This window comes from Megascapheus bottae, chromosome 3 (genome assembly GCF_031878675.1).
Source record: "Megascapheus bottae isolate mThoBot1 chromosome 3, mThoBot2.hap1, whole genome shotgun sequence".
Classification (NCBI taxonomy): domain Eukaryota; kingdom Metazoa; phylum Chordata; class Mammalia; order Rodentia; family Geomyidae; genus Megascapheus; species Megascapheus bottae.
In genome coordinates, this window is record NC_143511.1 from 29,266,347 (window position 1) to 29,280,725 (window position 14,379).

General features: G+C 38.5%; 1 protein-coding gene across 3 annotated transcripts in view; it reads left to right on the top strand.

Moving 5' to 3' along the window:
* LOC150065125 (contactin-associated protein-like 3) overlaps positions 1–14,379 on the top strand; it is a 105,816-nt gene that overhangs the window by 55,370 nt on the left and 36,067 nt on the right. For all 3 annotated transcript variants that reach the window (XM_090329729.1, XM_090329730.1, XM_090329731.1), the window contains exons 6-9: positions 817–1,078; positions 7,353–7,496; positions 10,313–10,478; positions 13,494–13,600. In XM_090329729.1, coding sequence (XP_090185855.1) covers positions 817–1,078; positions 7,353–7,496; positions 10,313–10,478; positions 13,494–13,600 — 679 coding nt within the window. The remainder of the gene's footprint in view (positions 1–816; positions 1,079–7,352; positions 7,497–10,312; positions 10,479–13,493; positions 13,601–14,379) is intronic.

The window sequence follows — 14,379 nt, forward strand, 5'->3', positions numbered from 1 at the left end:
AATGGATCGATGTGCTATCTAAAGTTTCCTTCCAAGAAGAAACTGAACTGGGCCTGGCCAAAGTTAGCCAGATCCTAATCTTAAAAGATTGGGCATAGTGGGTAGATTCCTGGTATGGCAACTACCCCAGAGGCAGAGGTAGGGGAATGGTAGCTCAAGGAGAGCACAAGTAAAAGCATGAGACCCTATTAAAAAAAAACAAATGTAATGTGAAAAGGACTAGGAATGTGGCTCAGGTGGTATAGTGTCTGCAGAGCAAGGGTGAGACTCCAAGCTCAATCACCAGTACCAACTAAATAGGTATATAAATAAATAAGTGATTAAATTAATGAGGGAAATGATAGGAATACATTAGCATGAAACTGTTTCAGAAATGATCTTTAGGAAAATCTAAATATTATTCCAAAATTATAAAACATTCCTGTTAACTGTTGTAACCTCAGGCCTACCAGAGAACCTGGAAATTAACTGCCATAGCATTAACTCCTATGCAATCTAGTATAGTAAACATTCTTTGCTAGTATAGAGAAATAGTAAGGTGGAGAATTACACGCACGCGCACACACACACACACACACACACACACACACACACACACACACACACCCATAGATAGATTTGCCTATGGACGATAATATTTACATTGGAAGACAAGATAAATGTCATAAGTTACGCATTGTCAGGTAAAATAGTCTCATTCCTAAACCTCTGTATTAAAAGAAACTTTATGTAAATCTTTGCAAATGCACCTTTAATTAAACAGAAGCTCCCTTCTCTGAAAGGTCTTTCACTGCTGCCCTTCTGTTTTATCTACAGGGAAATGTCTCCTTCTCGTGTCCACAACCACAGTCTGTCCCCATGACTTTTCTGAGCTCTAGGAGCTATTTGTCTCTGCCGGGCAACGCTGAAAAGGACAACATATCTGTCACTTTTCAGTTTCGGACGTGGAACAAACTGGGACAATTGCTTTTTGGTGAACTTTGGCATGCTTCAGGAAGTTTTATCCTCTTTCTTAAGGATGGAAAACTCACACTGGGTCTCTCACAGCGAGGCCAGTCCTCAAAGAACATCACAGCAGGTAAAACACCTATTCCCCTCAAGTGTATCAACAACCTTTTGTAATAAATTGCTAAGTAATGAGATGCTACTTGTTCTTATTGGGAATGACAAATTGCCTTCTTCTTTTCCTTATGGACACAATTATTGCCACTACAGGGATCTTTTGATCCTAAATGATTGTATGCAGGGAATTCAGAAACAGCAGCAGGCTGGCGGCTCCTGCCTCTAAACCTATCTATTTGGGAGGCTTGAGATCTGAGGATCATGGGTTCAAGGACAGTCTGGAGGAAGTAAAGATTCTATCTCTGATTAACTAGCCAAAACCCAGAACTGGAGCTGCCCCTCTAGTGGTAGTGCACCAGCCTTGAGTGAAAAAACTAAGGGGTAGCACCCAGACCTTGAGTCCAAGCCCCAGTATTGGCACAGGAAAAGAAGAGGGAGAAGGAGGAGGAAGAGGACGAGAAGAAGGAGAAAGGAAGATCAGGGGGAAGGAGAAAAGAGGAGGAAGAAGAAGAGGAGAAAGAGAAAGATGACTAAGAAAAATGGAATTTCTCCAGGCATAATTCTTATAGAACAAGAAAAACATGTAATACACTTAAATGTCGTTCCCTGACAAAGTTGTTCCCTGACAAAATTGGTCCCAGACACAGTGTCTATTCCTGAGAAATATACACAGGACTTCAAGAAATACACAGCTCAGAAAGACATGCACTTTTTTCTCCCTCCTTCTTTCCTTTATTCTTTTGTTCTGTGGAGAAACATTCCATTCCCTATGACTTTGTCCAGATAGGTGCTCTTTTCTGTTCTCTTATTAAAAAAATTTGTTATTGTAAGAGGAATGTGCACAGAAGTTACAATTATGTCAGATAATGAGTACATTTCCTTTTGAACAATGTCAACTCTTTCCGCTTTCTTTCTTCTTTTCCTCCCTTTTCTTTTTCCTCTCTTTCATTCAATATTTCTTTCTCTTACCCTCCTTTCCTCCATCCCCCTCCCTCCTTCCTTCACGCTCTGACTTTCTCTTTCTCTTTCATTCATTCATTCTTTCTTTCTTTCTTATTCATTAATTTTTCCCTCCCTCCCTCCCTCCTTTCCTTCCTTCCTTCTTCCTTCCTTCCTTCCTTCCTTCCTTCCTTCCTTCCTTCCTTCCATCTTTTACTCCTCCCCCCCTTTCTCTTTCTGTCTGTCTATCTGTGCTAGTCCTGGGGCTTCAGCTCAAGCCTAGTCCTCTACCACTTAAGCTACAGCTCCATGGTCTGGCTTTGTGGTAGTTAACTGGAGATAAGAATCTCATAGATTTTCCTGTCCAGGTTGGCTTTGGACTGTGATACTAAGATCTCAGCCTCCTGAGTAGCTAGGGTTACAGGTGTGAGCCATTGGTTACTTGAGAGCTGTGGCTCTTTTGCTGAAGGCTGCCTTATTTTCAGAGATCCCCCGGCACAAGAGAAGAGCCTCACCTCATACTGCCCTGCTGATGAAAATCAGCCTGAAGTGGCAACCCTTAGTTAGTTCTTTGCTGGGAGAACTCTAGAAATCTCATTATATTAACACAGTAGCCATCTCACACAACCCTCATGCTCCTACCATCAATAACTTTATTTTTTTGTTGGGCAAATGCTTTTCTTGGTAGGTTAGGGTCTTAAATGTCCATGAGACAAATTTCACAATGGATGTAGTGTATGTGCTGTACCATATGGGCAAGTTCAGTAACCACTAACCTGATTGAATCTGCCAATGTGAGACATTATTTCATTACCACTGCAATAATCCAACAAGTCCGGTGTTAGAATCTATGTCTATTTACCTCAGATCCCAGGTGAATCATGTGAGATAAAACAGAACTATTCAGAGAAGGATCTATATTCCTTATCTTTTATTTACTTTTTATTATTATCTTTAATTATAAAAGGCATTGCCATTTAACAAAGCACTTGATGAAAACAGTGCATCTTGATCAAGATCACCCCTTTGAACGTTCTCACCTATCCCTCTGCTACTTACCCCTTGCCTCACTCTTCTTAATTTTGTAGGCCATTCAATGAATTCTTTGCCTGCCTATTCCCCTTGTCTACTCCTTTTCCCTGACCCCACCCCCTCCCTTTCAAGTGCCTACTTCCTACTTCAAAGTTCAGTGACATATATTCTTTATCTTAAAAAAATTAAAATCTTCTTCCTGTTTTTGTTTTTTTTTTCTCCTAAGAAAGAAAGTGTAAAACCACAACATATTTTAGGCAAGGTGTGGATGTGTCAAAGATTGCATTTGATCCATTAGCTAATGAAAGAACAGCACTGGGAAAGTAAAGATTAAAAGCCTGTCAGCGTAGCACATTCCTTTCAGAAGGGAAGAAAAGAATGCAGTAGCTATATTAAGGAATAAGAATGAAAGCAGACCTATGCTTATCTCAGGCGATTTCCAGTGAGATTACAAACAAAAAGAAATCCCATTCTTTCAGGTAGCCAGCCAGATCTATCCACAGCATACACACCCTCAAGATAAAAGATAATTGTCTCCAAGCACAAGGACTGGACAGAACATTTATAGCTCGCTTGATAATTGAAGAGTTGACTCTAATAGGTCATTGTCTTCACCCAAATCCCACCTCCCCACATCAGAACACAAAGCCCCTAAAAGTCCTCATCTCTCTGTGACAAGCAGAGAGCCAACACCTAAGCTAACTTTCCCCCTGAGACATGAGCTGCCTCTGTGGATGCCTACATTTCAAAGCAATGTCTCTGGGGACCTCAAGGAACATGTTTTTGGGTTCTAAAACTAGAAAGAGGCTAAATAAAATTTCAACAAGATATGCTTTTTAATGGAAAAGCTGCTTTAAAACAAAGTTTAAGAAAGATTTACGTATAACTCTAACAGGAAGCAGAGAAAGAATTTATAGTTGCCTAGTTTATGAAAGGAAATGCTTTAAGAAAGAGGAGAGGGAGGGAGTTTCTGGCACTGAGAATTTCTGTTTGGTGCTAATCGCATAAATGGGGCTTCATTTCAACATGTCAGATGCATTGAGCACAATTCATCTTGACCAAGGTCACTCCTTCCATCATTCTCCCTATTTAGACCAACACCACCCATCCTTCAAGTTACCTGGTTCTGCATTCCTCTATGTACATTGAATATTATATACCATGTTTATCTTTGTATACCAGTAACGTCAGTTCAAAAAAGATTCCAAGAAGTAAGCATATAACACGATGAAATGACAACTTGTCAATAACCATACACAGAAAGAAGTCAATTGTTCTGTCTCTGTGCAGATCAGTCTATGGACAAGTTTGACAGGTTTTTATATCACCATCTGTTTTCGACAAGGTAATCTCTGTTCCTGCACAGTTATAAAACCACCTAGTCAGACATAAAGGTTTATAACCATGTAAAACTCAGATGATTTCTTCCATTGAAAAGATACCCAGCAATCTTTTTTGTCCATTCCAAGGACTGTTCAATGTTTTTCTGAAGTAGTTAAGCATTCTTGGTGCCTTGAAGTGTGGAGAAAATATCCTCTCCAGGTCTGGTTTGCATAACAACCAGAATTACATATAATAATAAAAATTGTTAAGTCACACCAACATTTTGCTTTAGATCATGTCCTTGCAAAGGTGATATTTTACCTCTGAATTATTTAAAATGCTGTCTTTCTTTTTGTTGTTGTTGGTTGTGGGGCTTGAACTCTAGGCCTGGGCGGTGTCTCTGAGCTCTTCAGCTCAAGGCTACTACCCTACCCCTGGGCCCGAGTGTTGTCCCTGAGCTCTTCAGGACCAACAACCCTGGAGCCACAGCACTGCTTCCACTTTTCCAGTGGTTAATTGGAGATAAGAGTCTCTCGGTCTTTATTTCCGGCTGGCTTTGAACCACAATCCTCAGATCTCAGCCTGAGTAGGATTACAGGCATGAGTCACTGTGCCCAGCTTAAAATGCTGTCATTCTTGACAAGAGATCATATGCAAACATGTTTAAAGTAGTATACAAGTTATGGACAGTTGCTTAATTAATAGTTGGCTAAATTACCATGCCTTTAGTCTCTACTGTCTGTGATTTTCTTGACTATAAACAATAGCCAAAGGCAAGTTATAACCCAATAGAGAAAGAGTTATTTTGATAATAAATAATGAACATGAAAAGCAATCTGCACCAAGAGCTACTTCACTTGTTAAAAAGTATTTTAAAAGAGCACAGCATTTAGATTTTATGAAATAGTGACACGAAGAACATACTGAAGATTTTTATTTAACGAATGTTTAATTGAAGAGCTACTAATTCAAGGGATAATTCAGGGAATCACCAATATGCAGACAGTAAGAGGCAACGAATTCACATGTAATGCAACAGTAGCTCCTTCCTTTGTGTGGGGAGGAAGACGGAAGTCTTCCCACCAAACAAAATGTACTTGAATGTCTTTGGAATGTCTTTGCTTACTTTGACTTATCTGCAATTTACAGAATGGCAAAATAAAGTGAATAATAAACACTAAAATAAAGAACGTGAAAGACACTGAGATCCACAGAATTGTATTCAGACAATGTCTAGTTTCACACTGAAAGCATTAGCAATTCTGATTGATTTACATATTTTGTTCCTTTACATGTTACTTACTCATAATTATTTCCTTTCCAGACTCACACATCACTGAAGGTTAAGAGGGAACACTGAACTATTAATGTTAATTTTTTTAATAGTAAGCACTACCACTTGCATTTGAAATGCTAATGACATTAACTTTACAAAAATGCATGTAGAGTAAGGAAATGAATTAAGCACAGAATAATCTTAATAATTAGCAGACTTTCTAAGACTATCGTCTAAAATGTTAAATTTTTAAAAGAAACATTCCTGTAATCTAGAGTTTATCGTTATGTATTCAACTTCTGAAATTAGTTTTGATCTTGCTCTAATTTCAAGCATTGGAACAATGTTTAATTTCACTTAATAGGCCAATTTCACTTAATAGACTAATTTCATTTTTAATAGGCTAATTATTTCATTTTACCCATTTATCAGCATGCATCTTTGACATATTATAAGATGAAAGAAAGCATAAAATACTTCCAGTGATTCATTCTTTCAGTGCTCCCATCTTTAAATTTATCATCAAAGGGAATTTACTGTTACATTATTTTAAAAAAATTAAGAATAATAGACTAGTACATATGGGAATGTAAACATAAAAATAATGTATTTCTGTAGGTAAAGTATACCTCTAGCTATTTTGTAAGTATTTAAAATCATATGTTAAAAAATGACATTTTAAAGGAGACACTAGTGGCTCCTGCCTGTAATCCTAGCTACTGAGGAGGCTGAACTTTGAGTATGATGGTTCAAAGCCAGCCCAGGCAGGAAAGTCTGAGAGACTCCTATCTTTAATAAACTACTTAGACAAAGCCAGAAGTGGAGCACACTGACTCCAGTAGCAGAGTGCTAGCCTTTAGAACAAAGAGGCTCAGGGATAGCATCCAGGTCCAGAGTTCAAGCCCCAGGACTGGGATGGGGGGAGGGGAGAGGAAGGAATTAACTATAATCCTGATGCATTCATTCATAGAACACATGGGCCCACGTTGATTTTTATATACCTCATTAATTATAGGATAAACCAATAAACTATTACAGTTAGTTCAAAGGAGAATTTTAAGTACCACATGGATGGATAGATAAGGAATTTAGAAATTCATTTAGGAGTATATACCAAACAATTCAATAACCAATTGAATAACAACCTGTTTCGCTTAGACAGAAGAATTAGCATCTTTCAGACAAAAGCATTTGGCATGACTGAAGTTTTTCCAGTTGATAGCATTGTAAAGGAACTAACTGCATAATGAAGGCAGAGAAAGCCTGAATGTTTTTGCCAGGTGGACTGAAAGCCTAGTGCTCTTCCTTCTCCATTCACAGTTACTTTTCAGCTTTATTAGCTCCTCCAACGAATTCTCTGAAAAAAATTCTCTTTGTTACATTTCTGTGAAGCAAGTAAAACTTGTCTCTGAATTAACTGCGTTTCTAATCTCATTGGTAAAGACTTTTTGATCCTTAAGAGGGAGATTGCTCCCTGAACCATATTATTTATGCGAGCTAGTCTACTGAAGAAGCCATTCATTTTTCATTTATGTATTATTACTGCGATTCATGAAATCTTCTGATGAAAGAAAGGTGGCTGATCTTTTGTCCCTGTCAGTGAGGTAGCTACACACGAATACTGTTTTTACTGACTTACTCAGTGATCTGAAAAATTGTTTTCAAGCATTTGCAAAGTTCAGAATTCTGAGTTGTCTGTAATTAGTTTTGTTTCCTCCAGGTGCAGAGATGGACGATGGCCAATGGCATTCTGTGTCTTTGTCCGCCAAATGGAGCCACCTGAGCATGGTAGTTGACGAGCACTCAGTTATTCAACCCCTTGTGCCCGTACCCATCCATTCAGGGGACACCTACTATTTTGGAGGTGAGTGAGTGCAACTGGACTGCACAGGCAGAGAATGGAAGTGTTTATTCTCACTGCCTTGTGTGCTGGGTCTGTCACCATACTTACATCACATCGATACAAAGAAATAACTTCTTCACTAGGTGCACACTTGTAATCCTAGCAACTCAGGAAGCTGAGATTTGAGGATTGTGATTCCAAGCCAGTGTAGGCAGGACGGTTCTGAAGACATCTTTTCTCCAATTAACCAGCAAAAAGCAAGAAGTGGAACTGGGGACCAAGTGGTAGGGCACCAACCTTGAACAACAAAAAGGGGTTGCGGTCTTGAGTTCAAGCCCCAATATCCGCCCCCAAATACTCTATTATATAAATATCTTTCTATGTTAAGGAACGTAGAAAGTTGGTTTTTTCTGTTTTTAGGAACATAAAGAGTTGGTTCTTTCCAATAAAAAGTATCTGCAGAAAGTTTATTTGCTTTTTTGTTTTTGCCCAGGCTGGCTTTAAAACTTGATCTTCCTATTTCTACCACCCAAGGAATTAGGATTACAAATACACCTAATTCAAGCTCCATCCATCCATCCATCCATTCATTCATTTTTCATCATTTTAAAAATTCATTACTCTCACATGTGAAAGTTCTATAACACACAATTAAATTATTAACTCATCTGTTCAATCTGTATTGTCTTTGGCATGAAGACATTCTAAAAGGAAGTAGTCCCTTGTATATTTAGATTAGAAGTAGACATGCTGTGGCCTGTTACTTATTATTATATAGGCTCAATGGAAGAATTGTTATATATTTTTTAAGATATAAAAGGCAAAAAAGCCCTAAGAATATCTGACAAAGATGTTTGGTGACCCACCAAGCCTTAGACATGTGCTATGTGGCTTTCTACAGAAGACATTTGAGGCATTTTGGCTAAGATAAATGCATTGTGATTTTATTCTGCACTTATCTTTAAATAGAAAGCCATTTTATGATGATTACCTTCTCTTTCCTTAACTGCAGTATGTTTGTTTGGCAGATGCATGAGTCAACATTCTGTTATTAGGCTAAGCGGTGCAACTACACAGGCAGTGTGGAAAACTCCATGCCCTTAATTTTTGTATGTTTGGATTAAAGATGGAGATCATATCACTTAATTTAGATCAATCATGAGGTCTTAACCTTGCTTGTCCTTTTTTTTCATGGTAGTACTCAGGGCCTTTGAACTCAGGGCCTTCCATTTGCTAGGCATGTTTTCAGTCCTTTTTGCTCTGGTGAAATTTGAGATAGGACCTTGCATTTTCCCGGCCCAGTCTGGACCACAATTCTCCTATTTGCATTTCAATAATAGTTGGGATGACAGGTGTGTATTAATTAGCACATGGAGTTGAGATGGGGTCTTGAGAACTATTTTCAAACACTGGCCTCCACCAGCTAGCCTCCTGATGGCTACTTCTGAGAAGCTGGGAGCACACGTGATGGCCTGGCCATCCTTCTTATTTCTAGTCTGAAAAAGGTCACACAGGTATATTATAACCCTTGATATTTGGAATGCAGTTTGAATTAGTTGGGATGAGGCCTTTAGTTGTATTTAATTTCTTTCCCCTCCCTCTCTCCCTCCCTTCCCCTCTTTCTCCTCTCCCCTGCCCCCTGTTTCTTTCTTTCTTTTCTTGAACTCAGGGCCTGGACACTGTCCCTGAGCTCTTTTGCTCAAGGCCAGTACTCTACCACGTCTAGTTTTCTGGGAGTTAATTGGAAATAAGAGTCTCATGTGCTGGCTTCTCAGCCTCCTGAGTAGTTAGGATTATAGGCCTGAGCCACCAGCACCTGGCTGTACTTAATTTCTAATATTTGAAATAATCATATATGATTTCTTTTTATTTCTAGAATATACTATTCTGCTACATTTTTCATTTATCACTATGTCCCATCGTTGCCAGTTACTTTTTGCATTGTCAACACAATCCTACAGTGTTTGTTTCCCTGCTTGACTGAAATATTAAATGCAAACATTATGAGAAAAGCAAATGTACCTGATGCTGGTGACTTGTACTTGTCATATTAGCTAATCAGGAGGCTGAGATCTGAAAGTCTTAGTTCAAAGCCAGGAAGTCTTAGTTCAAAGCCAGGTTTGGCAGACAAAGATAAGAGACTCTTATCTCCAGTTGACCAGCTAAAAACAGAAATGGTAGTGTTGCTTAAGTAGTCGAGTTGCATTTCAACATAGAGTGAAAAAGCTGAGAACACAAAGCCCTGCGTTAAAGTTTTGTACTGGCACCAACAAAACTCTCAAATCTAAGATACCTCCATTCAGATAATATAAGAATGTTTTTAAAGCATTCTTAAATGCACACTCATTAACACACAATACCTATTCGCCATAGTTTTTGATACATGACAATCTCCAACTGCATGTTAGAAGTAGCATTTCTAAGCTTCTCCTAAATGAAATATGAGGTAAGACTCAAGTTACTTTTTAGTTTTACCTCACATTAATTTCTTTACTATATAAACATGAAGCTAAAATGCAGCTATGCCTTTGATGGGATTTTTCAAAAGAATCAGACTTCACCAGATGTGCAATCATTCATGTTACAGGAATTTTAAATCTTAATTTCATCTCACTTTAAAAAAAAATCTGGGTTCCAGGCAGTGGCTTAACATTTCATTAGTTCTCACTATGTCCTTATTGCTTTTTCTAGTGAGAGATCAACCCATCGCCTCATGTCAGAATTCATTCCTCAGGAATCTGTAAGCAAAGGAAAGCAAGGTCTCATAACAACAACTGTGAAATAGTTTTATGATGGTTGTTGATTCCCCTCCCCCATCCTTGTGTTTCTCTGCACAGGCTGTCCCCACAACAGCTCAGCATGTGAAAATTCCCTGAGAGGGTTTCAGGGCTGCCTGAGGCTCATCTCCATTGGTGACAAAATGGTGGATCCCATCAAGGTACAGCAGGGGGCGCTGGGGAGTTTTAGTGACCTCCAGATAGACTCGTGTGGCATCACAGACAGGTAAGCACCATTCTGGGTCATTGGATTAAGCATGCTTGGTTTCCAAGTATTAAGAAAAAAGAGCCTGCATTTCTTCCTTCTATTTTCTGTCATCTTTGCGAGGATTTGAAAACAAGTAGATATATTCCCCATGGTTTGCTTTTTTAAATAATAGTATAAAATACCTATACATTTTCACTTAACTTGATTGGTGAGTTATCAAGCTAAGGTTTTGCAGCCATGCCCAGAAGTGAAATAATATTCAGAGTATAGAAAGAATGGAACAAGTTGCCAGTCTTTTGGTTTATAGCATCAGCTACCAAAATGCCATCTCTTCTAGAGAGGAAATAATTACCCTGCCTGCCACTGGTGCCTGGCAAAATTATTCTTTTTAATTGAAACTTCAGTGTGAACAAAATAGTTGTTTGCTTATGTTTGGATTGATTTTTAACTTCCAAATCATCTCTTATACCAGACTCTTAGAATTTTTTTTTTCATTTTTCTTCTATTTTATGGGCCTGGGGCTTGAACTCTGGGCCTGAGCCCTGTCCCTGAGCTTCTTTTGCTCAAGGTTAGCATTCTACCACTTTAGCCACAGCACTATTTTCAGCTTTTTTTGAATAGTTTATTGGAGATAAGGGTCTCACAACTTTCTTGCCTAGGCTGGCTTTGAACCACAATCCTCAAATCTCAGCCTCCTGAGTAGCTAGGATTATAGGCATGAGCCACTGTGCCTGGCCTCTTAGAATCTTAATGTGACAAAAACAAATCCTTGTTTTATCTATATTTGACCTGTATTCTATGAGTGCTGAAAATGCAGCACTGTGATTTATTACTACTGGGACTCTCCTACCCATAGGACAGAGATGTCTCCCCCATTTCCTCACAGCTGGCTCCTACTTTTCTTACCCTCTTCATGAATCTTCTTTGTACTGCAAGCCTTCTGTTTGAATCCATATCATTTTTTATAAATAATGTTACATTTAGTTATAGGCTCCTCCTCACTAATATATGCCTGTTGATATGCCCTTGCTTGCTTTTAACTAATTCTTATTTCCAAATCCTTTTTAAGCAAAATGATGCTCTCTCTGTTGTTATCAAACTTCAGGATGTTTTTTTTTTCCTTATCAATTCAAAATTTGTGAAATATTCAAGTCTGATATCTCAAAATTCCCCATTGTGTTAAGAAGAAGGAGAAAGTCAAAATGTGCAAATTCCGCTCCCCCCCACCACGCACGCAGCAGTTTCCTACTCCAATTTGTATTCACTTCTAACCATCTCCTTTCACATACACTTTACCATATCTTAAACCTCATTTGAACAAGTTGTGATTGTGATTGCCTATGTCTCTAAATAAGATTAAATGCTCATTAACTTTGTTTAGTGAGTCCAAGTTTGACCTTAAGTATGTGGTATTTGGTAGGGTGCTAGAATGCTGAGGGACTGGGTGCATGGGACTTCCCCCAACACCTTATATTCTTCTCTCAAAGGATTGCTAGAGAGGACAAATACAAACCTCCTCTCAGTCTTCATATCCCAGATCCCTGCCTGGCCTCCATCCTGGGAAATCAGTAGCTTTTAGGCTTTCCTTTCTCCTTTCCTTTCCTTTCTCCTTTCCTTTCCTTTTTCCTTTCCTTTCCTTTTTCCTTTCCTTTCCTTTTTCCTTTCCTTTCCCTTCCCTTCCCTTCCCTTCCTTTCCCTTTCCTTTCCTTTCTTTCCTTTCCACCTTCTTCTTTAGTGATATTATCACCAATGGGAAGAAAGTGGGCAGGGGTAGAGCTCATAACTTCAGTGGCTGTGAGATAGTGTGACAGAGAGCCAGGCCTCTGGCAGCCTCTACTTGCTGAGGCCACTCATGAGGTCATGAGCTTGCTAGGTTAAACACAGAGATTCTTTCTCTGGGTTTTCCTTCCAGTCCTGGAGGCAGGATTGGTTGGGAGACATCACTGTGGTTTTAATAATTGCAGGTGGGGAGAAGCAAGAGAAAATTCTAAAATGTGAGACTTTCGAACTTTTTTTCCCATGATCTCTTTGGCTGTCTGGTGTTCCTTGCAGTTTTCTATAAATTTGAGGATGGATTTTTCCCCCTTCTTTTGAAACACAACAACAACAACAACAAAAAATGTTGTTGAGATTTTTTTTTAAGGACTCAGCCAGACAGGTTTTATTTGTCCATAAAACACTGCAGAGTCCTAGGAAAAAAATAATCAACTTCCAAATTCTTCCAAGCGTGTGGTCTATATTCAGGAGAAGAGAATGTCTAACATATCAACTCATTGCATATGTGTAAGGCAAGTGCAGAGAAGTGTTCTATAATTTAACCACAGAAGAAAAGGCCAATAGTGAAAAAAAATGTCCTGACAAGTAGATCCTTGAAAGCTCTATGAATAACTTACTTTGATTACACTTTTCATTGAAAGTGTCCAGGAGTTTCTTTTCCTTCTTTCACTGTTGAGATTTTGACAGAGATTGCACTGATTCTCTGGAGAGATTTGGGTAGAACTCACAGCTTAACCAAAACTGAAATTTTCCAATAATGAAGCTCTCATTTCAAATCTAAAAGAGAGCAACAAACTGACCTAAATTAAATGTCCTTCAAAACTGTTAGGACTTTGTTACCACATAATGGAAACTACTACTCTCCTTTTTCTTTTTCTTTTCTTCTCCTTGTTTCTTTTAAAAATGTCCACAATGTACTTACTGAGACTGGCAAGTCTTATAATGTTATGCATCCAATCAATTTTGCTAAGGCACATCTTAAGCTATTTTGACATTCTGGATAAAGATGTATTGGTAAGCATGTATTCTATATTAAGATGCATTGAACAGTCTACTATTACATATCCAATATATAGATATATAGATATACATGTCAATATATATACTTATATAAAGCGTATTGTAATTAAGAAATAGTGGCAGACTCAGTCATCCCTCATCACGGGATTTTTTTTTTAACTAACCTAACTTTAGTAGAGAAGACACTGGTTTTAAGATGACTGGACAAGAATAACAGTTGTGTTTGTTCTCTTGTAGGTGTTTGCCCAGCTACTGTGAGCATGGGGGTGGCTGCTCCCAATCGTGGGACACCTTTTCCTGTGACTGTGTGGGCACGGGCTACACGGGAGCCACCTGCCATTCCTGTAAGTGCCACACCCCTTTGTCCTCAGTTTAGTGATGTCTGTGACTTTCTTTGCATTCACTGCTTATATGTATCTGTACATTTACACTCAGGCAGACATATCAGAAGAAGTGTTAGCATGCAAGTATTTCGGGTTTATATTTAAGCCACCTCACCTACCTATCTGTCTATATAATCAATGGTCTGTTCACCCACTCACCCACCCACCCATCTGCCATCCATCATCCTATCTATCTATCTATCTATCTATCTATCTATCTATCTATCTAATCTATCTAGACTGCTGGGAATTGAACCCTAGGCCTTGTACATGGTAAGGAGGTACTTTCCCACTCATCTCTATACCCTTAGCCCAGCCTCATTTAATACAAAACTGTTGAAGGGCCCCCCCTGTATCTAAGTATTCAAAAAACGCATGCCTTTGTCATTATTCCTTCACAGTTATTTATCATCTCCAACCAAGAAAAATCACAGTTGTAAGAGACCTTTGTTACTTCTTCTATAATTTTACTAAGTTGCATACTCATCCAGTGGTATTTTTTTTTAAATTTTGATCTTCAATTTAATTACATTTAAACTTGAAAAACTGGCAAATGATTATTTTTCCACCTTTCTCCTACTGAACAGATCCTTAGAACTAAAACTCAAGCAAAGAAATGCAAGGTTACATCACACATCCCTGGATTAATTTTTATTTTATACTGTACTAGATGTGCTTATTTTACCTTGCCTACCAATTTCCTTTTTCCATTCTACTTAACACCACTTAAGTTCCTCCTT